At 40.7% G+C, this 24,519-nt stretch overlaps 1 protein-coding gene across 3 annotated transcripts in view; it reads right to left on the reverse strand.

The window, feature by feature from the left end:
• PLEKHH1 (pleckstrin homology, MyTH4 and FERM domain containing H1) overlaps positions 1-24,519 on the reverse strand; it is a 48,734-nt gene that overhangs the window by 17,729 nt on the left and 6,486 nt on the right. The window contains exons 3-15 of one of the 3 annotated variants that reach the window (XM_061380476.1): positions 20,911-20,973; positions 17,709-17,858; positions 14,465-14,548; positions 12,687-12,768; positions 9,075-10,087; positions 7,197-7,275; positions 6,509-6,597; positions 5,803-5,953; positions 4,653-4,792; positions 3,796-3,906; positions 2,257-2,343; positions 1,093-1,254; positions 33-113 (exon numbers count right to left, since the gene is read on the reverse strand). In XM_061380476.1, the coding sequence (XP_061236460.1) occupies positions 33-113; positions 1,093-1,254; positions 2,257-2,343; positions 3,796-3,906; positions 4,653-4,792; positions 5,803-5,953; positions 6,509-6,597; positions 7,197-7,275; positions 9,075-10,087; positions 12,687-12,768; positions 14,465-14,548; positions 17,709-17,858; positions 20,911-20,973 (2,292 nt within the window). Of the gene's footprint in view, positions 1-32; positions 114-1,092; positions 1,255-2,256; positions 2,344-3,795; positions 3,907-4,652; positions 4,793-5,802; positions 5,954-6,508; positions 6,598-7,196; positions 7,276-9,074; positions 10,088-12,686; positions 12,769-14,464; positions 14,549-17,708; positions 17,859-20,910; positions 20,974-24,519 lie in introns of those variants that run through there. The other 2 variants (XM_061380478.1, XM_061380479.1) reach the window with 2 other exon arrangements.

Below are 24,519 nucleotides of genomic sequence, written 5' to 3' on the forward strand. Positions count from 1 at the left end.
GGCAGGGTCCTTTCCTTGGGGAAAGGAATTACCTTGTCTTCATGATTTCGATAGTAATAAAAAGTTTTTCCAATCAGTGCACACCAGACCAGTTTAGAGTGACCATGCTTGACCTGTCAGGAGAACAAAGAAATACATGTTTTTAACATCAGCAGTGTTGCTGGAATGATTTTTTAGCATTTGAATTTTAATTCAACTTTCCCTTAAAACCGTGCATATGTTATTTGTTCTATGCTAATATGAGCGCCTCTCAAAATATATAGGGCACCACTTCCAAAAGCAGATTATAATTTGATGTGAAATAAGTGCTTATGGAAATGGATCTAGGATTTTGTGAAGTATTTTACCAATTCATCACAACCTGTCATGTCTGTATGCTGAAATACAATATTAAGAATGATCTTTTTGAGATTATGAAACCAAATAATTTCATCTCAGCAGGAAGTGATTTGTCATCATGTAGTCTAGGGAACTGCTTCCTTTTGCAGATGAATCAGCTTCAGATGCAGGCTGTCTTTAGCCATCTTCAGATGCTGACCAGAATTATATTTAAAAATTCACAGTAACTTGCTATGCAAAACTAATGTATGGAAATGGCATAGGCCATAAGAATTTTCAGCCATTGTACTTTCTTTGTACTAATGTGCATGTAGTCTGTTATGATGGAAATAAATGCTAGCCTATAACCCCACAAGCCTATTTCTTTGAAACTCTCCTATAACACCAAGTCCAGATCAATGAAATGTGACATTTAACAGGATTTCCTGATTTGTTGGTTTTTTGTTTGTTTCTTTTTTCCTGGGACATGCTATAGGATCTGTTGAAGAAAAGCACACATAACCTAGATATTTGATATGACTTACTATGTGACAAAGTCAGTATCTCTCAGTAGCCTTGCTTGTCCCATTCCTTATCATTTATATAAATGTTCCTGCCTCTGAAATTAAGAAACCTACTACCACTCTCTTTCTTTCTCCACTTTTTTCCCCCAGCGTTAAAATACTGATTTCTTACTGACATTTACTGTGCAAACAGAGAAGCCGGTACACTGTCAATACAGGACTTAACTGAATAAAGTAAACAGTGTTTTACCTTGGTGAGCCAACCTTTCACAGTGGGTTTAGCATCACTATGAGGAACACCAACAGGACTTGTCACTTGCACTCTGAGGATATTCTGTAGGACATGAATCCATTCCTCCAGGATATTGGGAGAGTCTGCTGTCAGGAAGTAGGTTCTCTTTTCTGTCATGAGCTGGAAGGAAAAGGAATGAGCCAGCATAAATACGCTTTTCTTCAGCTGCTGAGTTTCATTGTTCCATACAGATTTTTTAATTTTTTTTTTTTGGTAGTTCAGGAGGGATTTTGGAAGTGGGATGAGAAAAAAGGTGCTAATGCTCAAAGCCCAAGTGAAAGAGCCGAAACCCAGATGAATCAAATTCTCATGAGCTCTCTTGCTGTTTCTGTTGGACAGTGTGGCTTTGTCTCCTCTCTTATCCTTTCTTGTTTCTCAGCACTGCTAGTTTTTCATTTTAAAGGTGACTACATAAATGGTTATTTTTTGCTGCCTTCACTTTGTATTGCATTCTGCCTTCAATGGCTTGTGACTTTGAGAGGAAAGATGTATTTAATAGCAACTTCAGTTCCATAAGGGCAGAAGGTAGACCTCAGGTCAGGCTATGAACCTGTCAGTCAGAAAATGAGAGAAACTTTAATGCTACCTTTATAATGAAATCCTCTACAAAAATTACTTAAAACTGAACCCAGTGATGAGCTAACTTCTGATACTTCAGAAGTTGAATTCTAACAGGAATTCAATACTTCAGATGCTTCTTCAGATCCTCCAGACATGTAAAGTCAGGCTAGCGATCTCGTGAGAGGAGTCATTCAGAAAGAGAAGATCCTAGGTGCTACCTGGTTTTATTTGTTACAAGAATCACTTTCCCCTACAGATTTCAAGCTCTCAGTCCTAAATGCAAAAAAGGAAAGTGGTACGCTGTAAAATAAAACAAAAATAAAGGAGAAATTCTTTCAATTTCAAAAAACTCTGTTTGGGTTGCAGTTTAACTCTTTCCCCGTTATTTATTAAAGTAAATGCTTGGCTTGTGCCAGGAAACACAAGGGCCAGATAGAAGCTGATATCAATTAATATCGGTATCAGTTGGTACATACAGTACCATTCAGCCTGAAATAAATGCTCTCTCATCCAGCCACTGTGAGTGAGTGGTTATCTGCAGGATGGAAAAGCAATGCTTACCTGGAACGTTTGGGACCCTTCACCTCTGACAATTTGGCACGAGGAATTCAGCTCCATCTGCCCTTGCGGTTTGCGGATAACATCACTCTGAGGAAAGAAAAGCAAACAACTTTTTCAAAAAACATCAGATAGGTCTTAGAGTACTTAAATACAGCATAATGTGCATGTGCAGGTTGGAGTCTGCATTAATGAGCTGGAAAGGACAGCTTGCCAAGTTGAATATGAGACAGTATGATCCCATTGCAGTGATGAAGGAGAAGTTTTCTCAGTAGCAGCAGACAATATAATGAGGTAATGGCGTCAAGTACTATCTTATGAGGTCCAGACTGGACATCAGGAAAAAAAGCAACAAAACAACCAACCCTTTGTCACTGGGAAGGCAATGCAACACGAAACAGGTACCAAGACAGTGGCTGGATTTCCACCTGTGGAAGTTTCCAAGATTCAGCTGGACAAAGCCACAGGTAGTTTGATCTACAGCTGGTGACAGTTCCTCTTCAATGCATCAGCTGGACTAGACCCTCCCAACCAACAATCAAAATTCTGCATCTTTATGAAATTATTTTTTATATATGTGTATGTATATATCATGTATGTATAATCTGCTTGTGAATTATGGTGGGTAAACCTACTATCAGAAATAAAGATGAATTGTGCCCTAGGGTGTATTTTTGCCTTGTCAGAATATGACAGCTGAAAAAATAAAGAAGTTGAAAATAAATCTTCTCAATATTCCTGACTTGTAAGCAAAGATGTGCATATACACAGAAATTCTGTGTAATTTATGCAGGTATTGGAGGAAACTGCTTTGACCAGAAAAAAAAGTATGGAAGGTGAGTATCCCTAAATATAATTCTCCGTAATGTAGCTAAGTGCAGCAGAATAATGAAGGCCAAGAAGAAATGTGTTTTATTGAATATATAGATTTTGAATGCATAATGCTAGGATTTTTAAAATAACGTAACTTCATTTGAACCGTTGTGGTTATAAAAGTTATTTGAAAAGGTGTGTATGTACAAACATGTTCTCTCAATATTGTTTCACTGATCAGTGTAAGACAGAATTTTGCATGAAAGCTTATTTTCAGTTTTATCCTTGTTTTCTAATACTTCCATGCCCATGTAGGAGGGTGAAAACGAAAGAATCCAGCCTTCTTCCCCCTGAAAGCTGTAGTTTTGCTCAAAGACCCCTATACTGAGTATGTATCTGTACCCTCCCCACACTGTAATGTATTTTTCATTTATTTTCATCTTAAACATGACCAAAGCTGGGTCATGGCATGCCTTCTGCTTTTCATCATCTGTACAAAGTTAAATGGTAGGTATCAAGCTGCTGTCCTCCTGACCAACCTTCTATCTCCTGGAAACTGCCACCACAAGGAGCTTCCTTGCCTAAGCAGAGAACCACAGTTGAACCTGTGGGTCAGACATAAAGCTCTCTGGCAGGACATTTTGAGTCCACTCTGCCAGTGGTATCATGTGGAACTGTTTCTGCAGACAGCCTTCCCTGTGCCTCCACACAGGAGTACATCTGACTCACCGGAGACTTGTAGTACATGATTTGCCTGTTTCTCAGAACAAACCATCTTCTCTTCCACATCTTCACCTGACTGCCCATTTTCAGCAAGTAACCAGATTTCTCCATGGGTTCCTGGAGGGCAAACAGCAAAGGGTAGAGGATGTTATCTTGCATTACTCAAAATACAAATGAAAGAATGCTGAAATCAAGCTCAGATATTTGCTGCATGCCTATCCTTTTCTACTTTACTCTGCCTGATGGGAGTAGCAGCCCATGAAAGAGTCCTAGAATATATGTGTAGCTGCAAATATCCCATTGCGGTGTTTTAGAAAAGAGGATATCTAAAGATCATTTCATTGATTGTGTCAGGTACTGAAAACTTGTCTTCCTGCCATAACAGTGATTTTCCAAATAAAAATGAAGGCTGGCTCTAATTCATTAGACTCTTGTTCCTTGTCTGCTTGATCACTTAAAACAAGACTACAAAATTTAATGCTGCCCATGCTTGAGATTGGTTTGGGGGTTTTTTAGACCAAAATATTCTATCCTTTCTCCTCTTTCATCTGAATTTCCAAACTTGTTTTGTCACAAAAGTGGAAGGCCATCATTAAAGTAGAATATGACTACAGGAAACCAGTACAGGTCATCAGGAAAGAATACAGCCCTTGGTGCTTACACTTTTACCTAACTACATAAAAGAAATTGCACCTTCTTCTGAAGCATCAGATAGTGTGTTCTGATACAAACCAGCTGGAATAACAGCCCAATCTGTTAGAGCGCCACTTTGCAGGAGATAATATATTGTAGTTATGCTTTTTCTCTTTCAAGAACAAGGCTCTGTTTGCATCCCTGCACAGCTGTGAGGTAGCAAGACTTACAGTGCAGATTCCACCGTCGGTGGAATAGGAAGATGTACGCTGTAGCTTATGTTCTGGCTCTGAATAGTCACCATCCAAGGAGTAGGCATCAGGAGGAATGGCATAATCACTTTCAGAGCTCAGTGAGGACACAGATACACCTGTTCAAAATTAAGGAAATAATGAGAATAATGGCTAGACAGAAGTATGTACTGAATACTGCACACTCTGAAAACTGAGTTCACAATTAAGGCGTTTTTGTTCATGAAGAACAAATCAGATCAGACTTTGGAAATTCAAATCCCACTAACCAAACTTCTGAGACCATTTTTTCCTTAGGAATACAAATAGTGGGAGTGAGTTTTGGATACTGACAGTGTACAGTGTAAGAAATTTCTGCTGAATAAACAGAGACTATATATTACACGTATATGTACGTGTATCTATAAATCAACAGACTTGTTATCCAAATCACAGACATGCTGTTTTCAGCTTGGAAACATCCACTATAAAGTATCAAGCCCCTCTCATTCTAAGTAAATTCATTCTCAATGACCAGCAATGAGGCTTTGTTTTCTGTGAATCTTCCACCACATGGCAATGTGCAGATACATCACAGCCAATGCATCACAACAGAAGTTAAGACTAGATGAAATGGAATTCTATTTTATTGACTACCAATTGTACTGCAAATTCCATTCACAGATCCAGTTTAACCTTCCCTGCTGTCAGGAATAACTGGCCTAGCCAGGACCCAAATCACCTGATGCCTCTCAAAGATAGGACATATTTGCTTACTGATCATGAAATTATCAATCAGTGCCAGAGAAAAAAACATGTCCTTTAAGGTAGTACTAGCTTGCTTACAAGGTCAAGTCACAGTAAAAGTACAGATGGCTTCACTAGATATGTGATGAATTTGGGAGATCAATCCTTCCCATAATCGGAGTTTACCAAGTGCCTGGATGAAAAACTACGAGCTGTAAAAGCCTATCTAAGAGGGCAGGTTTCTACTAAGTAGCTGTTGATGCCTGCACACATTGTGGGAGAACTCCTTATTAGCATCACCAAGGCTGAGCATTTGCCTGCCACTGATAATGGTCTTCAGAACACCCTGTCTTACCCGTGAGGATAGAGTTCACGCTGCTCAGTAGCAATACTCTGACTTTACCTCTTTTCACTGCTCGAGGGCTGCCTGGCATGCTAGCTTTCCTGTTCTCAGACCCAGCAGTAGAAGTCCTGAAGCTGGCATGGGAAGCACAGTCATCATCAGAACCTGAAGACTCATCTAAGAAAGGCACGTTGCTGATCTGCACGGCTTTCTGGAAAACAGACCTATATGGTCAGTGTGCGAGGGAAGAGTTTCCCCAGGACAATACTTGCTCAGCAAAGAGACAGAATAATCAGTACACACCCTTCATTTTCACACTGCCTTGCCCATTACTGTCCAAGGCTCCTAATTTCCTCCCATTCTAGTCTGAGAACTTCCAAACTGGACTCTCTAGTCTGATCTGTTTATGTGTTCTGAGGTTACATCCTCCTGCTCTTCCACAAGCCCTGTGCTTCCCCATAAGGTCTCAAGTGACCTCTTTCATTTCATTTTATTTTATTGTTTAGACTACACCCAGTACCACCCCTAGCTTCTACTGCCTCATAGTGCACATAGCAGCTTCCTGGACTAAAACTTCCTGCAGTGTTCTGTATTCCTAAATACATTTATCATCTGTTACTCCTTCTGCATTCTGTTGGTGTCCAGTACTTCCAAACATTCTCTAATTTCCTTTCCTTCATTGCACAGCTTCATCCCATTCTTTCTCATATCACTAGCAGCCCTGGATCATGCTTTTTACAACAGAAAAAGTGAGGTAACTCCTTACCCCTTTCAGCGTAGTGTAGACTGGCACTGTGACATTTCTGTAGATGAGACAGGTAAATGGCCCAGAAGATGAACACGAGAAACTGGAAACTGGGAAAATTCAGAGAGCAAGAGAGCAAATAATACAAGCTGGTGAAAAAGGAGAAAGCTTTAATGGAGAGATACATGTATGTGTGAAAAAAACTAATGTAGCCTCATGGAAGATCAAGTAACAGAGAACTGCCACCCTGGACAGTCTGGCCTCAGAAAGGCTAGGGGATGTGTTATTAATTATGTGCAACTCCCAGAGACAGCTGCAATGCTCCCTTCATTTAGCCTGTAAGACATCTTGCCCACCGTGTGCTCCCCATAGTACAATGGCAACCCAGTGCATGATGTGTAAACAAGTAAAAGCTGTAACAGGGAAGGTGATGGTGAATTGCAAGACTAAAAGCAGGCCACAAACAAGCAGAGGCAGAACAGTGTCAGCAAAAATGATGAAGGAGATAACCCTGAAGATGTCACTGAAAGTAGGGGCTCAAACAGATCAGATGTATCCTCATCCCTTCCTTTCTTTATTGTGGCTATCTACAAAATCAAATTTAGTTTGAAAACAGGCAAGGAAACAAAGAAATCTGAGCAGCCAGAAGCTCAGGTCCCATACTGTCACTATAAACTCCTTCTAAGGATGGATCTTGTCTAGAACTTACAGCAGGTGGAAGTATCATCCACCGTGGCCACTTCAGACAACCTCATGCCAGACTTGGCCACAGCATAGATTCGACTCTCCTGGAACAATAACATCATGAAGAGCAATGGTGAGACAAAAACATGATTCCCACAAAAAGAAATGCTTATGTCACAGAATCATATCACAATCACACTTTTGGTCAGGAAGGAGGGGCCCTCTAAGAAAGACTGCTCTATTCCACCAGATGATGTGTGAATGACATTAGTAAAAATATGCATCCATGTGTGATTCCCTGAATCACAACAGGTTTGTCTTATAAATGCTACAGAGATTATATTCACATACTTAAACACCTACATGTAATTATCAATAAATTATTATATCACAGCTTGGAAAAGCTGTTTCTTTTCACTTTATTAAACAATGCATTAAAATGAACCAAGAAACCCTCTAAACCAGGACACTTTATTGAGTCACCAATGGAAAAGGATTCCTATTCTCTAACAATGGAATGAAAGAAATGCCTGAAGTAATCTCAATAAGCCTGTTTCGGTTATAACAACATATGGAGCTTTAAGTTTAAAGGATCTCTGAGTGCTTCACAAATTGATAAAAATTCCAAGGAGGGAACCCAAACCTGCAACTAAATGCAATGTTATGACTAAGACATCAACCAGTCTAAAATGGATAAAAATCAAATCTAGGAATCCTCTTGCTGCTCTTTAAAGCGTACAACCAATCACCTTCAGTTAACATGCATAATACATATACATGAAGGTATCTAAGACTGCAAAGTCAAGTACACCAAAAAAAGTACAATACAGAATTAGTATTTTCTGTATGTATGTACATGGTGATTTAGTCTCTAATGAAATATTACATGCTTTTTTTTTTTTTCCCCAGACACTTCTTATTCAGGGCACATCATAGGCATTTCTTCCTGATTAAGCTGCTATTTAATATGCTATTCATGCTTTAGCAATTCATATACTTGGATACATCAATTTGACTATGGTCTGAAGATGAAAGAATGGATTTTTTCACTTGGTGTTCCTGACTACAATACTGCAATGCTTATCAATATTAATAAAGAATTTTACAAATCCCCCCAGGAGGGACATTGATGGGTGCTCTCACATATGTTCTCTGAAGTACCCAATACCTTTGGAGTACCCATCTCAAGATGTCCAAGACCCCCCGACTTCTTGATAATTTAGCATTGTCTAACATTCTTTGTAATTAAAACTGAATATAGTTGCAGCAGAAAAGCTCAGCACTTCTCTAAGTGAATTTACTTGCCAAACCCAAGTTAAAAATTTAGGAGGTGTGTGTGGAGCTGAAGTCACCTGTGAAAAATTTATCTTAAAGGACTAGAAGAAACTTACACAGGAAATTTATATCAGAGAAAGGAATAGTAGCCAATCTCTGAAACAGGAATGCTAGAATCTAATCTGTTCTAGTATTCACATCTTACTTTGACACTGAAACTATCTGGTCTGGTCCATTCACTTGCATTTATGACTCACTTGTCTTAAACACATGACAACAAAACTACAGATTAACTTTTGATGACCCATAATGATAAACCACAATGCAGCACCTCCTCACTTTCATTTTTATTCCTGTGTATCACATTATTTTCTTTCACAGACTTCCCACCCTTTCCTCCGCCTCCCTTATAAAGAGGAAAAAAAATCCAAAACAAAAAAAAAAATCCCCTACAACTGTCAGTGGAACCAGCACGTCCTGTGATCTGAAACTATCAAACTAGATGGTTCAGAAACATGACTGATGTTTACATGAAACGATTGCTTGAGACCAAGAGCTGTTGTAGCCTAACTACTAGGCATGACTCAAAGATAAGCAGCATTTCTCAGACTGTTCTTGCATTTCTTACCCATGATGGGAATCTGTGCAGTGGTGGTGTGGGAGGTTTGCCTCCTGGGTCAAGTATGCCAGCCTCAGAATTCACAGCTTCTCTTTGCCCTGCAGGTAAGTGGCTCATTTCCTCACACACTCCATCTTCTTCCCTCACTGGGCCACGTTCTGTCTCCATTTTCTCCAGTACCCCATCATCATCATCAATGTCTGTCTCTTTCACTTGCCCATGGCAGGCTGGAGAGTTTATGATGGGCTGGAAGGTGCTGGCCTCTAAGCTCATTACGTGATGGAAAGAATTAGTCCCTGGCTGTGGCTGGCTGTAATGTCTCTTGGCTAGTTGGATACTATCTCTTGGTGTATTGGGAGTTCGTACTTTTGGAAAGGTCATACTACTGACAAGGCTGCATTCCCTTGCTGGACAGAGGGAATGTGCTGTAACAGCTGATGTTGACACAACCAGAGGTGGCTCAGCAGTTTGGAGATGGCCCTCAAGCATGCTCATTATTTCTCCTGAGGAAGAGGAGTCCAGCCGGTGGGAGCGGAACCTGGCACTCAGATCATCAGAGAAGTGTCTGCTGTCCAAAGCCACTTGTTGCAAGGTGCTCACAGCACTACAGTTTCCTTCCAAAGATGACTGGTAAGTCAAAGCCTCAAGGATTCTTGTGGCCTCATCTGGAGGGCCCAGCAACGTGGGATCAGAACACCCTAACCTGTGTTCAGAACGTACAGCTGTGAATACATCTTTCTCTGTGGAGAGATTCCAGCTTAATGGGTCTGACATGAGCTTCAGCGTGCTCTGGGAAAGCAGAGATTTATCCTCCCCATCCCCAGTAAAGGTGTCATCGGTAAGAACTATATTTGCTGTAGAGAGGACATGTTTGTTATGTCCTGTCTGACACATTTGTCTGAAACCAGGCGTAAGGAGCACAGTTTTCTGGTCTATCTTTTCAGCAAGAGAGGTCTGTGATGCTCTGGGCTTCAGAGGATTACAACTCCAAAGAGACTCAAAGGGAGGAATACTGGTCATATCTACAATAGAGAACACATGGTTAGGGCATTTAAATGTTTTACTGTCTAAAAGTACACTTGGTCATGTAAGTTGATCGTGTCAGCACCCAGGCTTGGTTAGGACTGTAAGAATGTAAAGGAGATGGCTGGGCAAAAGTAATTCATCAGCGGTACAAATAACAGTTTAGACAGAAGTTCTGGTCTAGGAGCTTCCTAAAACATTGACAGCAGAAGCTAGAAGGGTACATACAGGGAAGGACAGATCTACTTCCAAAAATGTCTACACTCTTTCATGAAATGTCCACAGCCAACCAGGAGACAGGAGGCTGGCCTATGCAAGCTTTCAGTCTAACTAAATATAACAGTTTTTACTCTTACCTATCGAGGATTACATCTCTTCTCTTGAAATAACCATGAAAAGAAAGTACACCTACCCACACCGTACTTTGTAAAAAATCATCTAAGTGGCTAGAACATTGCTTAGTGTGGCTTTTGACTCCAACAGATCTACAGTGATTTATGCCATTAAATATACTAGTATGGTTCCTCCCATTCAAAGGAGCTAGATGAGGCTTCCAGCATACATATGGAGACCTTCTTAACCATCACACCAAACAGCGAGTTTACTCTCTTTTCAAGAATTTCCCTAGAGCTTTTTTCTATCCTTTTGTGCTATGACTCAAGCACTGCTTTTTGTCAGCAAGTTTTATAAGTTACTTACATGTTTTTGCTGTAAAAAACTTCTTTATTTTTTCTCTGTGCCTTCAGTTGCTATATTAGAAGATGACAAAAAAAGATGGATCCTAGATTGCCTCCATTATTTTTGGTCTATTCAGAACCTACACTTTATAGTTCTTCTACTTTCTTCCTTTCTGTAATTACTAAATTTAAAGCCTATCTCAGTTCTACAGGTTCTGCTGAATAGCACCTATAGGGTATAAGAAAGTGCAGATAAAACTTGGACTGGCAGAGGATGTTACTTCACTTTATTATTTTGATTGACTTTGGCATTTATAAATTGCCTAACTGAAAAGAACCAAGCCATAAGATGCTTTGGAAATTGCATAGATAGGGGCAAGTGTGACTCTGCACAGCTATTGCTGAAAATGCTGCCTGAATGTCGGACTCTACAGACATTGCTTAACCACTAATGGGATTTACAAGGAAGTAGAAACAAACAGAAGACACAAAGTAAAACAGGGAAGGACAAATAGCAGAATAAATGACTGCTGATTGCAGAGAGGATAAAACCTGCTCTTGGAAACACAGTTGAGAAAGTTAATCATGAGAGCTTGACTGCAGCATGTGAGCCACAAGGAAATGAATGTTAACAAAGCTATTCCTAACATACAGTGCTGGCATACACAATCCTGGCACACATTTTCCTCTGCCCATTACCATAGACTGAAAGGAGGCTATTCAATTTAAATATTATTGGTATTTTTGCAGCTTCCTAGATGTGACAGGAGATTAAGCAGAGGAAGCTGTTACTATTAGCATGGCAAGCAAGAAGAGATTTGTCTCTCTGCAGGGGCTTCTGAATTCAGCCTGGCACAGTGAGACTAGCAAAGGATAAGAGGTGAGAGCAGATTTGTTTACTGCCCAGAGAGTTGAGATCCAGGGAACACTTAATACCAGATTATTAATGCAGCTTACCAGCCATTCTCTTTTTGTAAACAGCCAGAGCCAGAGGGGATGAGGAAAAAGCCAGTCATAAAGTATTTTGCTGGAAACGCAGTGGGATTTAGAAGGAATTTTGCCCTATTCCCTTACTGTTGAGTGACAGGAACGCCAGAAAGACTTCTGCAGGAAAGAAGTACCCGCTTCCAGTGAAATTCTGGAAACTAGCTCATCTTACTGTGGCCAAACCAAGCTAATTTAAAAAACAACTCCCAAAAAACAATCAAACAAAACACCACATCACCCCTCCCCCCTCCCCCCCAAAGAAAACAACCAAAAAAGAAACCCCAAAATACATGAAAAGCCCCACAAACCAGGAAGGAAATGGTTAAGAGAATTTCTTCTTAAAAAAGTGTTGCAATGAAAGGTGCTGATTTTAAGCCCTGGAGACGTAAGTTCTCCATCTATTCACCAAGCAAGAGCCACAAAAGCATGAGCACAGTACCCAGCTTTCTCCAGCCCAACCTAATAGCATGGAAGAACCCAGATTCTAAAGGCAAGACCAGTCAGCTGCTGCTCTGGCCCATTCATTTCTCAGTTACTCAGCTCACATGCCAGCAAAGGTTCTGTGGGGATGATGATAGTCTGTATGCAGATGTAAAGTGCAGTACCTCAGGGACTTCTACCGCTGAAGTGATTGGAGAGTTTTGCTATCTATTTCAAGAGTGCTTCTAATTCACGAGCTCAGTGGCCTACTTTACCGGCAAAAGCAGACTCTGAAAAACAGGGACCTGTGTTAATCACTGTTAAAAGAGTTTAGGGCAGGTAAGCAATGATGTTCCCATCTTAAAAATGGACCCACTAAGGAAGAGAGCACTTCAACTGCTTACTCACTGTCACAAGTGCTAATTTCTGACAAAGTTAAGAATACAACCCGAGAATGCTAATTTCCACTCTCATGGTGGTTACCTAGGCTACAATGCCAGGTGAACACATTTACCTTGCAATGTATCCTGAAGGGCTTCAATTTGCTCTGTCAGCCTCTGATTACAGTTTCTCAGGTGGTAATTTTCTAGCTCAAGCTATGAAACAACAATAATAAAAATTGAAAAATAATGCAAAACTGTGTGTGTGTTCCACTATACAGATCTTCATCTTTATTACACTGAAGTGTCTTAACAGGAAAAGGAATAAAGGATGGGTAAGTCTACCAGTCATAGAATCACAGAATCATAGAATAATTGGGGTTGGAAAGCACCTTAAGATCACCAAGTTCCATAGGCAGGGACACCTCACACTAAACTATGTCATCCAAGGCTCTGTCCAACCTGGCCTTGAACACCGCCATCTTGAAATCCCATTCAGCAGCTCCACTAGACAACCCATTTAAACTCTTTGCTGTGCTTTCTCAAACAGTCTTTGTATATACTACTAACACTTCTCAAATACATTTTTAAATTTCTTTGCCTGCTACTGTTTATCATTCACTTCTGTTCCAGAAACAACAGTCATGAAAGAGAATCAAAAAAACTATTCCCCTGGAGGAGCATTTTCCCCCTCTCAACCTCTATGTGGTAAAAGGAGATCCCCTGGGTCCAGGGGACCAAAGAAAAAAAGAAACAAACACCCAAACATTAAGGGTGCATTTACATTTGCAATTACTGCACAACTGATTCTTTGCAAATTTGCCTTACATCTTTGCTTGAAGTATCTCAGCGTACATTCTTAAATGCAGCAGTGGTACACTCAAAGAGGCTGTTCTCCTGACAAAATAAAAGTTGAAACTGCACCCATGGTGCTGTCTAGAGCAACTCATTTGCAATACAGAAGTGCAAAGTCTTTCAGTTGTCAGGGGTCCACGTGTGCATGGTCTGCACCTAAAATCAGGATCTGGTATGAACTTTGTTGCCAGCAAAGACACAGTGTGAATGTACAGTTCTGGATTCACAGCAGGTCACACCAAGTCAGCCCTCGTGTTTCCTCGTTTGTGCTGCATCAGTCAGTAATGTAGCTGCACCTTACCTCAGATAGGGAAAGAGAAGCAGCATGGCAGCTTGGCTAATTATCTAGGCAGTCTGATGAGATTACAAAGTCACACCATAATACAACTAGTGCCCACAAAGACTGCTTCTTCCAACTTCAACAAATTCCCTTTCTGGCACAAACTAGGAAATCTACGTCTTTAACTTGGAACAGAAGACCAGATAGGCCTACTCCTAGTTGTAAACTATTACTGTGCCTTTAAAACTGTGCGCTGACCTATTGCTATCTCTGTTTTTCTAGAGCGTACTGAATTAGGCCCAGACAGACACAAAAGTCCACGAGATGGATAGGAGGAAGAGGTTAGACGTGAGAAAATGCTGGGAGTAAGAAAACAGCGTTAGTCAGAGATGGCAAGTTAAGGAAGAGCAAAGGATATTTCTGTGTCACAGCTGTTTTGTCAGAAAGAAACAGAAACTACACCCAGAGAAAAAAAAGGGAGAGTCAGAGGAAAGCTAGGTGAAAGCTACCTGTGACTAGTAAATCTTCTTCAGAGACTACTTTGGGCATTAGTGACTTCACTGTCATTTCTAGTTTGCCCACAGCAGTAAATAGCCCTCAGTAAGAGGGACGACTACCCTAGTTCTGCAAGAGAGAGTGTGCAGGGCGAAACAAGCAGAAAGCCTCTGTGGCAGACTGGCTGTCCTCAAACTACTGTCCTACACAGAAGCCCACAGGCAGTGCAGCCACTGAACCTACCTACTCATATGCAAACCTCACAGCAAGCTAAAGACTCACCTCTCCAAGCTTAAATGTTACCCATTCTTTGATCTTGGCAGCTTTCTCTTGAACAATTTTGGCTTCCTCAGTTCTCAATAGTTTCTGTGACAAAAAAACATTAGATACATCAGGAGCGTACAACTGTTCTCAGTAAGTTACTGCACCAGGAGTGACTTAAATATTGAAGCTTCCATTCCAGATGTAAGAATTCAGACTGCTACTTGATATTATTACTTAGCTGGCCTCTGAAAAAAAATTAATCTTCAAGTTGTCTTACATGGTCCCCAGAGTAAATTTCAGAGGGTTGTTTAAAGAGTTTATTGTAGAATAGCAAAATACAGCTCAGGTAATGATTGCCCACCTATCACAGTTTCTTTTGAGTACAGTCTGAAACTTTTCCTAGGTGTTTTAGATACTTTTGGAATGTTGCTGTTGAGTGTCTGAAGTGTTCCCTCAGCCTACACTTACACATACGGTTGGCTAAAGTTATTAAGAATTAAACAGTGTCTGTGAGTGATTTATAGAACACTGTGATAACCCCAAGCAAAAAGGATTCAATCACTGCAAGCACAGGTGTAGAGGGTAGAATTTAAAGGTGAGGAGATGGAGACCAACACCAGCAATGTCTTTAGCGCACACAATGTTCTCATTGAGAAATAAAAAAAAGAACAAAACAAAAAAACAAAAAAAAAAAATAGCAGACTTAGAATTAAAAAAGGTATAAAAGTTGACCTTGAAACACCAGAACCTGCTAGAAGGTTTTGAGATGGTGTAAGTAGTTGTGTGTTTACATATTCATTAAAACAGGTTCTAGTTCACACAAAAGTGTTATGGGAATACTCTTGATTTGCACAGTGAGCATTCCCCCCCCACCCCAAGTATCTGCTTGGCCAATATTGCTACGACATAATTTTTGCAGCTGTGTTTTTTCAGCTGCATTGTTTTCCTCTTCTGGGAATTTCCTTTGAAAGATACTGGATTGACACCTCAACCACCTGAAGCCTTCTGTTCATCTGCTGTGTGGATTCATCATAAGCAATGTCACTTAAAGGTCTGTCTACAAAGTGGTTTAAACAGCTACAAGGATACATCAGTCCCAGGAGGGAGGGAAAGAAGGCAGATATACTCTGTATGGCACATTCAGCCCTAGTTTCTCTAATTAAATGGACAATGGTAATACCTTCTGATAGCAGTTGATAGTTTCCCTGCTAAAAACGTGATGTGAACAAGTATCAGTAATTATGACAATAAAAATGTTAGTGCTTCCACTCCACTTCCTCCTAACCCCCACATTTAAGCTTTCCAAACTAAGGAGTGTAAGTTGACTTAATGAATACCATATAAATACACAGTAGCAGGAAATTCTCCACATCGTCACAACTCTTAATAACCACATGCTATTCACCACAAATGTACATTTAAAAACACCTATTCAAATATGTTTGCTGACTTTAAAATAGACCTTGACAACATTATGGATAGCAGTAACATTTTTAGTTGAGCATAATAAAAGTAATCAAATCTGATGCTTTAAAAGGAGGACTTACTTAGCTTTCTTCCTTGAATATGTCTCTGTATGTTCCTAATCATCAGGTACCAGTCTTTGGTGGAGTCAGAATATTAGCTGTGCCTACTATTAGAATATTAGATGTCCTTACTATGGTCTGACATAAACTGGCACATATAATGTATGCATCATAGCCCTCTCAGTATCTACCACATGGGTAATGCCTTTGAATCCCTAATGACCTGGACTTGTCTCAGATCAAAGACCAAAAGGTAAAAAGATTTATAATATTGCTATGCTACACAGTGAAGTCCAATGCCAGCATTTTATTTAGGGTCCTAAAGTAGAATAGTGACACGATAACAGCATTGTCACAGAGCTTAGCAAGCCCTACCTCTAATCCATTTATTTGGGCACAGCACCTGTAGATGCAGTTATTGTGCTTTAAGGTCCAGAAGTAGTTAGAGATTTGTGTCCCATGCTATTGCGTTGTCTAGACATGACCTCAGTGTTCTCTTCTTAACACTCTGAACACCATAGTTCTCCCCATCCTACTGAAAACAAATAGAATGCCTACAAGGACCCTTAGTGACCTTCCAGCACTGCCACCATCCTATCCCATTCTGAAACTAAACCAATGACCCCAACAGACTGTATCTTATCTGAAATTTTCAAACTTCAGTTTTCATTTCCCATTTTGCCTCTTGTTGCTAAAATAAGATTTCTACTAGCAGAACATTTTCCACACTTGTGTTTGTTGATTTTAATCAAATCCCACCCCACATTTTTGGGTAAATCAGAATTTCTTCCAAATTTGATTGCAAGAGCTGCTTTCACTGTAGCTCCTTCTGAACCCCTTCCTTCTCCTCCAAAATGCAGAAACTTCATCTCCATTCTGCCTGAGCAAGCTGCTCTGGGGAACTGACATGAAACCCAGAGTACTACAGACTTGATGCAAGAACTCCACATTACACTTGGTCTGAGTAAGTTCAGACAGCTTACTAATTATTGTACCCTTGAAATAGGTGACAGTTAAATGTAAAATGTACTCAAATGGCAAAGTATTTTTTGTGTATAATCTTAACAAGCTGTTTCCATTTAAAAGTATTCACTTAACAACAAACATGTAAGAATGCCACATTCCTCATATCATAAAGACCACAGGGCAAGGCCTTTACTAGAGAGCCAAAATATAAGCCCTGCTGTAGTTGTAGCTCCTTCTTTCCACTAACTGAGAATGGAAGGGACTAAGAACTATCCATACTGGAAACCAGCTGCTCTTTTATAGTGAGGACATCTGACAAGAGAAGAACTGCACTAAAGGATTGCTTAAGACTGGGGAAAAGTCTCCTCTCAGGAAGTAGCATATATGGAGTCAGAGATGGGCTACATAATTTTTCAGAACAATCTATATGTTAGGAAGCCAGAGAAATACCGTGACCAGACTCCAGTATTACTCCAGTCAGGGTCTCAACACTGACTCAACACCAACATAAGGAGGTCCTTTAAGGATACTGACCAACCTGATATAATGAAGAGAAAAGGGCTAGTGAGGCTGAATGCATGTTTCTGTCTAGAAAGAGCAAGGAATGAAGAGAATCTTGCACTGAACAGGGCATAATTTTACAGCTGGTCTGAAGGCAATTGAGAGACTAATATGTAATAGAGACACAATCCATACCTTTGAGACATACATTAGAGAGTCCCTCCAACTCATGAAAGCTACAGGTCTCCCTGTAGAAAAAACAGTTTTACCTGTTTTGCTAGCTGTGTCTCCAATCTGTTGATCTGATCTTCCTTTCCTTGCACTGTGCTCATCAGCTCCTGGTATTTCCTGTGCAAAGAGCTGTCTGATTCTCCGGTCTTCAAGTTAGCTAGTTTTATATTCTGTTCCATAACTCTGACCTGTGATGACAACCAGAGGGACATAAAAAAACCCCAGAACAATGCAAATGAAGGAGCTACTTGTTTAGTGGTAAGACGCTAACTAAGAGCATTTGTGGGTTTCATATTCTTGGAGTTGGGAAAGGAAGAAAAAAAGAAACCCTTTAGGTCACAGTTTATAGCCAGATTTGTGAAAAGAACATTGTCCATTCATTAGTAATGCTGAAGCAGTAACAGATGCAAACTGAACCATGAACAGCTAACCATGTTGTGGATTGTGAAATATTTACATGCTATTAGTTAAATACAGGCACTATAGTCTACACAGACTATGTGCAAGGAACATCACATTTTCCTCCTTGTAATACAGCGATCAGCTTTTTGCCACATTCATTACCAAGGTATACACTACAAAACCTGGCTATTTGCCTCAGATCAAGATTTTTATAGGGAAGTATGCTACGGAGCGCCTTCCTCCTCCTTTTCCCAGCTTAGAAAATAGTTTGGCAACTCTTAGCTTTCTGAGAGGCATTTTCTCAAGACCTCCTAAGGAGTTACCATGCCAGATTTTTCAGAAGCTTTGCCTGCTTTGAGCTCTTAGTACTGCCCATGTTTGTTCATCTCAGCTAGAGAATCACCAGTGTAATGCTCCTTCACTGTAGACAAAGTTTCAGTGCACTAAAATCTAGCTGCTGATAATGGTTTTCGGGGTTTTAGCAGATCTTGTAAAACCTCTGCTTTCTTCAAAACCTGTGTCTCTTGATATGTCAGTCTGTTTCATCTTTACCTCATCCTATTGCAATGGATTATAAGCTTCTTTTCTAAGGATTAATGGAATTCCATCAACTTAAAACTGCTAATTGCAGCATTTGATGATGGCAAAATATCTGCTTCCAACAGATCCCAGAGAGACTCAACCAGTAAAGAAACCAACTCCAGATACCATTAATTTGGCATGAGTTTAGAACTAGGAAGTCAGAATGCAGGCAATGATCTCAACACTTCACAGTCTGTGCAAGAGAGTTACTCATGCTTTGTTGAGCAGCCTACACTTCATACTTGCAGAAGCTGTGTTTTGTCCTGCTGTCTGCCTGCATTAGACAGAGAAGCAAACTGCCTCTTCCTCATACTGAACCAGAAAGGTAGGCGCCCAAAATCCGAGCCAGAAAACTAAGCCTGCTGAGTCGGATGTGTTTTCATTGGAGTTTAGGGTGATTATAGTAAAAAGAAATGGCCCCTCCTTTCTGTCTGATGCCCAAATGCTGACTCTGTACTAGAGACTCACAGAGGGGACTGCAAACATGTGATTTCCTTAATTGAGGTTGGCAGCTACAGGAGCCCATTGAATTAACAAATCCAACTCCCCAGACTCCTGGAGAGAAAGATAACAAGGGATTTTGCACTTGATGTGGAGCCTTCTCATTTGTCAGCTGCTTCTCATTCACAGTGAATATACTTTTAGTGGAAGGGAATAGTCCTATTCCTATTCTGTCACTTCTTCAGGTTGTCAGACAGCAATGAAGTATTTCTCCAGGAGCACTTATCTCCAGATGTGGATAAGGCTGCTGGAAAGACAAACTTTGAGGCTTCTAGTCTTTAGAACTTGCCAACACATGGCTGCAGAACTGCTGGTGGCAGATTAGTGAAGGCAACCCTCACTTCTGCTGGTGGCAGGTGGGTAAAAACAACCCTCATTTCTCCTACACCTTCCCAGCAAAGTTCTCCTTTTCTTGCCCATTCTTAGACCTGAATTGGCCTTGCTCTACATCCGCTCCCTCTTGTAATCGCATCTTATTATATCATGGATAGCCTACTCCTGTCATTGAGACACCTGCTAGTATGAAACCTTCTTCATTGGTCTGTGGCAATATCTCTATTTCCTGATGGTGGTGTCACAATGACAATGTTACCTTTGCCTGTCCTGGCTGGGTGGGGACTTACTGATACCACTCTCAATAACAACTTTTGTTCTAGACTGGCAGTTGCTGGTCTACCATAGAGACCAACAGCACAGTGCCTAGCATCTTTCCTATATTTAAGCTGGTCAGAAAACAATCTTGATATCAGTATGAAACTGGCATGGAATAGTGCATTCTGCAGCCAGAATACCTTACCAGGTACTTCAGGTTCTTGGTTCCTAGGCAGTATGATTCCCTGTGCTTATAACACTGACTATTTAGTCCTTCACTACTGAAGTAATCTTTGACAGCCATTCTTCGCCATCTTGCATGGCTTTCACTTCTGCACTGAAATCTGTGACTCAGTGCTCCGTCCTGCAGCTCTTGCCCAGCTGAAGAGAGCTGATTCATCTCAAACCTTCCCTTCAGCTTAGAACATCTGTCCCTCCTGGCTCTTTTGTTTTTATAATAGTCCTCACAGTGCAGGCTGTAACTTTCCCAAAGGTCTGTTATTCTTTATAGCCTGTTCACAAGCTGAAGTCTCTATCCTTCCCCCCTTGTCCTTTATTCAAGAAGCATAGAAGGACTAGCTTAGACAATATACCTGTTTTTTAGATGGTTACAGTAATATGCATTGTATCCAGCTCTTACTGCCTTTCTCCATAGGGTCCTGAAGCCAGAGGAGTAATGATGACAAAGTACAAAACAACTGATAGGCTTTGCAGATACTCCCTTTCACAGAACCTTCTCTACTTGTCTACAAGTCCTTACCAATACTCTTTAAGTATTTTATTTTCCCTGAGGACCTGCCAGGCAGCTCTACCCCTGTGCTTTAATCCTGAGGTCCAACATCCACTTGCTTTACCATAACTGAGCACTGAGCTTTACCATAACTCAGCACTGAGCACTGAGCCACTGATGACAGGGCTAAATGCTGTTGAGAGGCAGATACAAACTTCTGGTTTTCACTTAGGGTTGAACATATTTAGGCATCTGTTAGTAACTCAAGCTTAAAAACTGTGAAGGAGACCAGAAAAATCCATTTACCACTGTAAATCAATGTCTTCCTAGCAGGGCACAGCAATGCAGAGTGCTGTCTGCATGCTAGATGGGAGAGAATTTAAAGTAATCTACTGCTGGGCTTGTACCAAAGCAACCATAAGAGAATCGCTTACCTGTTTCTCTGCATCCTCAGCTCTTTGTTCTGCTTCTACCACTCTCTGTTCTAATTCTTGCATCTTCAGAGCCAGAAGGGCAGGAGAAAGGTGGGAAGAAAGAAAAGAAATTAACATCACCTGGAAATTCACCAGTTTTACTCAGGAATCTTCCATTTCTTGTGCAGGTCTACAATCTCTGGCATCTTTAGGGTTAAATGGACAGCTTTGACCAGGGGGAATAAAAAAACCCCAATAAATTCCTTTGCCCTTTTCTAGCCTTCTGCCCTTCTTTGAATTTACCGGAACTGTTTTCTCATTAGTGAGCCTCATCATTCATTACATGGGTCAGAGGAACAGTCTTGACCTCATCTCTACAATTTACACACCATAGGTCCCTTCTAGAAGCCTGTCTACAGCACACCATCCTTTCTTGGGTTTATCTCAGCTAGGATTCATTCACAATGGTAAAGAAAAATGACTACATCTTAGAATGCTCACTGCATGTTCCTTTTGATGCCACATTATAATCAACGAATACTTCCCTTTGGCTTCAAAACACCACAGATTCATAACTGACAAGATAAATAATGATCTTAGTTTTTCTATGTTTCTTCTAATTTTAAAGAGCTCTGCAAACTGACAATTGTATGATTCTCTATCAGAGCACTGATGCTATTGAAGTCAAAGGATATTGAACAGAAATTTATCTAAATGTATATGAATCGCTTCATTCTCACTGAAACGCAGGTGTACCTGGGGTTCCCCTAACAACTTGCTACTAGAGCCCAGTCTTTTTTGTTTTATTTTTTAAACAGCAACTAAGGATCTCATTCAGTACTTGCAAGGTGTCCTTGGTTCATCTTCCACTACTTGCCCTTCTTCAGTGGGACTCAGATTTAAGTCCAGTACTATGAAACCAGTGACACTAACTTTTGTCCACTAAGGTGCAACATCTAAGGTATGCTCCACAGAGTTTCCAGCATTTACTTGTGTTTTTTTCTAATGAAGGAATGACATAGATTCAGCTTCAGAAAATGAAAAAAATCATGCTGCAAGCAGAAAACAAATCATAGAATCATAGAATAGTTAGTCTTAGAAAGGACCTTAAAATCACCTAGTTCCAAGCCCCTTGCCATGGGCAGGGACACCACACAATAAACCATGTCGCCAAAGGCTCTGTGCAACCTGGCCTTGAACACTGCCAGAGGTGGAGCATTCACAAATTTCTTTGGCACCCTGTTCAGTGTCTCACCACCATCACAGTAAAGAACTTCTTCCTTATAGCCAATCTAAACTCCCCCTGTTAAATTTTGAACCCATTACCCCTTATCCTATCACTACAGTCCCTAATGAAAAGCTCATCTCCAGCACCCTTGTAGGCCCCCTTCAGATACTGGAAGGCTGCTATGAGATGGTAACAAGGGAACTCTCCTTTTCATACATACACATTGATCATAAGAGCAGATTGACACCTATCAACAAACATATCAGGAGGGTACATATATATGGACAGCTCAACGGTCATATAACTAAAAAGGCCATGCCATAACAAATTCAAACCATGAAGATCATAAAGTGCCACATTTAGCACGATACCTCTTCAGGTTTGTTTTTTCAGTGAAGTAATCAAGGACGTCACAGTCTATGGAGATTAATATCAAGAACATTTCTTTGGCAGAGAACAGAGAGATTCCACAGAATATTGCACAGCCAGCCAAAGCTGCTCTGACCTAAGGCCTGAGAGCTTCTGAGTCTTGGTAGAGACTGAACTCAAGGCAATCTAACACCAATAGCAGTGGTCTGGGTTATGACACGAGTCTGTGTTCGTTAGGAACTGAGATCTACCCCTGCATTTATCTATTAGTCTCTGGACAATCATCACTACAGAAAGGTAGCAGCCAAATACATTGGTGAAAGACAGATGCTAAGTGGAGCCCAAAGACTATCCTCTTAGACTGATAATCTAATCCTCCACAATGTGGGTGATCTCCATGAAAGACTCAGGTTATTTTAAGAAGGCAACACTGTTCTGACTGAAAAACACCTTGTTGTTCCAGCCTCACGACAGTCTGCTTTGCATTGCTAGCAGTCCTGGACCCTGATCAGGACAAAGAATGCATGTTGGGACCATTCCTGATCACTTAAGAGTTATGAAATTTCTTGTGCAAGCAGGGTGACCTGGCTAAGTTCCAGTCAAATCAATTACCTTTCTTACTATGATTCCCTCTGTAGCCTTAAATGAACTTGCACTTTTCTTAACTTCCTGTACTACATTGTTGGGTTGTCCTGCTATGAACTGTTAAATAACTGCTGTGCTTCTCATGTGCACAAAATGATTACTTCACCTATCCCTGGTGTCAGCTATCTCACTGGAGAGCATTCAGATTTAATACATCCATGGTTGTAAGGCTCTTTCAAATCCCTCAATGAATTAATAATGATGCTTGGTATTTACATGGGTCCTTTCATTCAAAATGCTTTATAATTTGACAAATGCTACTAAGCAACTTGACCCAGGTCACATAAAACTTAGTGACCAAGACAACTTCTAGTAACTCTTCTCCCAAACATTAGCCCAGAGAGCTTGTATGGAGAGAAACAGACCCAGTTGTATAGCCATGTTTGCATGAGCCAAAGGAGGCTTTTTCCAAATATTCATTGTTTATTATTGAAGTAAGACAGAAGCAGGTTGAAAGTTACCCAGATGGTCCTTCTAAAAGCTGCAAAAGATCCTCCTATCAATCACTGACAGAGGCTTTCCCTCTCCTGATGGCTCAGAATATGCTGAATAAAACTGAGTCAAAAAAGTTCCTGCATGTCTCAGCCTCATTTTCATCCTGTTGTTTCCTTCCTTGAGCTCACTCCTAACCAGGTCAACTTGCTGCCAAGGCAACAGCCTGCTATGTCGCTCACCAACAGAGGAGTATCCCTTTCTTTGTGTGCGTGTACAAGAAAGTCAGAATAGAAACAGCTGCATGTTTCCAAAGAGACTAGATCCCTGCTGATGTCCAAAACAAGGCAAGACCCAGGTGTCTCATACCCCACAGGGGCCCAGCAGGATGGCAGAGCTTTGTCTTGGAGGCCAGCGGCTGGGGTCCCTCTGCTGCGCTGACCTGCAGTCAGGCTCTGCACAGCTTGGGCAGCACTGGTTGATAGCTACAACTAGGCTACTGACATGGAAGTTCACACCATGTGAATTAGGGCACTGGCAGTTAAACCACTGGGTTTTAAATTCCTCATGTTCTGAACAGTGATCTAGATTACTCAATCTAAGCGGATTTTAAAAATCTGAAGTATTTAAACTGTTGGCGCACATTGTACTACCAATGCCAGGCATGAGTGTTTAGGGTATTTTATGAGTTAAAATAGTAAAATCTGCCTTTTAAATCATAAAATTAGTTATAAAGACTACTTTAAAATAATGTGGGGGATCAGGTTTCCAGATCTTTCAACCAGTAGCTTCTAGACCCCTGAGACAACCATGCTGGTGAGCAAGTATCACACTGCTGCTGACATCGCTCTTCACTTTCACTAGCAAAACCAATTTTATTTATTATTGTTATTATTTTATTATTTTCCTGTTGCTGCAAACAATATCAGGGGATCTCAGGGGCAACGCTCACCACA

Source organism: Neopsephotus bourkii, unplaced genomic scaffold (genome assembly GCF_033783945.1).
Source record: "Neopsephotus bourkii isolate Nb327-2 ecotype Australia unplaced genomic scaffold, CSIRO-AGI_Nbou_v1 NB_1792, whole genome shotgun sequence".
In the NCBI taxonomy this organism is placed as follows: domain Eukaryota; kingdom Metazoa; phylum Chordata; class Aves; order Psittaciformes; family Psittacidae; genus Neopsephotus; species Neopsephotus bourkii.